Source organism: Propithecus coquereli, unplaced genomic scaffold (genome assembly GCF_000956105.1).
Source record: "Propithecus coquereli isolate 6110/MARCELLA unplaced genomic scaffold, Pcoq_1.0 Scaffold86, whole genome shotgun sequence".
Lineage (NCBI taxonomy): Eukaryota > Metazoa > Chordata > Mammalia > Primates > Indriidae > Propithecus > Propithecus coquereli.
The window spans coordinates 583,416-586,697 of record NW_012154840.1 but is presented as its reverse complement, the minus strand read 5'-3'; the positions used below and the strand labels follow the sequence as shown (position 1 = coordinate 586,697).

General features: G+C 33.4%; 1 protein-coding gene across 1 annotated transcript in view; it reads left to right on the top strand.

The window, feature by feature from the left end:
* SH3BGRL (SH3 domain binding glutamate-rich protein like) overlaps positions 1-2,782 on the top strand; it is a 101,744-nt gene extending 98,962 nt beyond the window's left edge. Inside the window, exon 4 of the mRNA XM_012664122.1 lies at positions 2,394-2,782. Within this exon, the coding sequence (XP_012519576.1) occupies positions 2,394-2,426 (33 nt within the window). The 3' untranslated portion in view covers positions 2,427-2,782. The remainder of the gene's footprint in view (positions 1-2,393) is intronic.
* Positions 2,783-3,282: the final 500 nt, after the last annotated feature.

Below are 3,282 nucleotides of genomic sequence, written 5' to 3'. Positions count from 1 at the left end.
GCTTGAGCCCAGGAGTTTGAGGTTGCTGTGAGCTAGGCTGTCGCCACGGCACTCACTCTAGCCCGAGCAACAAAGCGAGATTCTGTCTCAAAAAAAAAGAAAAAAAATTATTGAAAATTAATGCACCAGAGAGCTTGATATTTAAAAGTACCCTATGGCAAATATTCCATAAAGCAAAGAATCCTTCTGTGGAAGACAAACATTTTTATATACTTTTGTATATTTAATGTGTTTAAAACAAAGTATATAAATATTTACTGTTAGTTACCCTATTTTATCAATACAAAGAGCATTTCTTACTTTGAGGTGGAGGTGATGGTTTGGAGATATGAAATAAAATAATTGATACTTTTGTTAAAAAATAAAAATCTAGGATGTTTGTGCAGGGGAGAAAACTACTCTCCTCAGAAAGGCATGTTCACTAATATGTTGAGGGAATAGAGGGTGCTAGTTAGAGAAATGTTCTCATTAGCTTTGATTGAATCACCCTGCTCTAGGGAGGGCCTGTGGAGTCTGCCTCTGCTGTGAGATTTGAAGCAATCCTATTTCCACTGAATTCATCCTATGCTTACTGCATCTCCAAGAGAAACTGCATGTTACTAACACATAGCTGTGGTCTTGGTTTCAGTTATGGGCAAAAAAGAGGAGGGGGAAATGCAGGAAAAAAGGATGTATGCCTGCAATGGGCCAAGCAATGAACTGGACACTCCACTTACATCTCATTTTATCCTTACATCATCCCTCTAAGCTAGGTGTCCTTAGAGATATTTTATAGAGGAGGAAATTGATACTCAGGTAATTTAAGTAATTTGTCCAAGGACATATAATAATCGAGTATCAGAACTGGAATTTGAACCCAGGATTATTTGATTCAAAACCAGTGCATTTAAGGAATGATGTTTACATTGGGAGTAGCGGGGAGAGCGCCTCATATGCTTGCTTGTAAGGCTCTCTGGTTGATTAGATGACTCACAATTCTAATATAAATATTGACTAATTACTTTTAGGTATTAAAGCTTTCAGTTCAACTTATGTATTTAATGAATAAAATATAATTAGAAAAGTAAATAATCTACTTTAAATATAATGTATCCTAAAGGCAAATTAGAAGAATTTTAAATTGAATTTTGTTTTAGATGTCTATGCTAGTAATTTCCTCCACTAGAAAGGATAACTGACAGCAATGGAATTTTTGACAAATTACAGGAAAAAAATGATAGGGTGTGACTTTAGCTGTTAGGTGCTCATAGGAAGAAGGACTTCACATTAGGACATATTATTATACAAGTACTTCTCCAAATCGTATATGCTAGGCCTTTGAAGGGTCTTAGTATAAATTCATTGTGTTGTGTGCAGACATTCTTCAAAGCTCTTTCTATGAAAAGAAACAAGATGCATAATGTAGGTCTAAGATATATTCATTTTGGCAGCTAAACACTAAGTTGAAAGCTTGAAAGGAGCTTAGGGACTTTTTTATTTTTTTGACTAGACATTTTAGAAGGTGAGTCAATAATATATTTCACCTGTTTTTTAAGGATGTATTAATATTAAGAATGAATTACAGTGTCCTTTCTTGTTTATTTCTTTCCTTCGTTTTTTTCCTTTTTTGGGTAAAAATCTAGCATCTCTTTTTGTTTTTACACTTTCTTATGAATGTAATATCAGAGACTAATTTGGGAATATTCAGCTGCTCCTGGATCCTTCTGAGACCATCAAGTATTGAATTAGTGACAGGTGCTTAGAGTGATGTTGTCTGGCATCCCTATAACTTAAGTCTGATGTTTCTTTTGCCAAAGTTACTCTAGCCACTCATCTTTAGTTCAACAAACTTTCCTTGATGTTTATTTTGTGTTAAGTACTATGTCGAGCACCAGAGCACCCACATAGGTCAGAGTTCCTATGCTAGAGGTGAGTATCTCATTGGCCAGAGGAGAAGGAAGACAACCTGATCGATCTGTTTTCATGTGCACTGTCATAAAACATAAAAGTAGTGACATTTTAATGAATAGCATACGTAATTTAACCCTAATTAACCATACACAACTAACTGTAAACTTTAGGTAACAATGTTTTTGAACACTCAATTTTTGTGAAAAATCACACAAGAAGGAAACTAACTGACTATTTTTAAATAAAATGTCAATTATAACTGTAAATCACTCGCTTTTATGGAGTTATTTCAAATTATTAGTAATGAGTAGGTGGTGTTTTATTATATCTGTTTATAGACAGCAGTGTCTATTTTATAGTTTTTCTGTTAAGAATTTTTTAAGCAATCTTTTCTGGGGGCTTTTGAATATTCTTGGTAATTTGAGCTAATGAAGTCTAACCAAAATGCACATGCATATCTCCTCTGTGATATATAAACTTAACTATTTTATTTTTCATTTCAGGAAGCAGAAGCCCAGGCAAAGCAGCAAGCATGAACCTTAAACATTCTGCCTTAAGCTTCCTGAAAAATGAGTCTCCATTGCTTTTATAAAATAGCAAAATTATCTTAGCTTCAAAAGGAATAAGCTTAATGTTGAAATAATAGATTAGTTTGTGTTTTCACATGCAAACAATCAAAATGAATATATAATTAAAATGTGAGCGTTGTGGTGAGGAGAATAGGAAATGAACATAAAATTTTAGTAGATATAATAGTGGTGTTATCTGCCAAGGCATTTTATGTACTTTAGTCATTTTACAAAGAAAACACCCTTCACCTTTTTTTGGTATTATTATTGCAGCTTAAGTATATCTGTAGCTCAACATTGAGGAGTTTAAAAAGGAGAAAGAGGAGAGAGGGTAAGAGAGAAATAATCTGTCTCTTATTCCAAAATTGCTTTATTAATTTTAGTGAACAAGAATATGTACCTTTTTGATGTGATGCCATTGTGATTAAAAAGTACTTGCAGTTAATGTTTATATGTTAAACATTGTAATTTCTGTGGTAATTATAACATTCCCATTCTTTCGTAGATGAAACTTCTGTGTACTGAACCCCAAGTTTTCCAGGTTTCTAAAAATAACCTTTAATTGCATAATTCAATTATCAGAATAAATGACTTCCTACCCCCCAAAAAAGCAATAGATGCATTCAGTTGATAAGTCCCTTGTTTACCTACACAGCTAGGATGGAATCATGTTTCTAAGTTCTTCCCTTAGTGAAATACACATGTGTATATCATGGAAGTGGGATAAGTAGGTTTAAAATGGCATTCTCTTCAATGAGCTCAGACTTTTGATTATTATAAAATAGGTTGACAATCATTGCCCAAGGTTAGTTTTCCTTGTGTT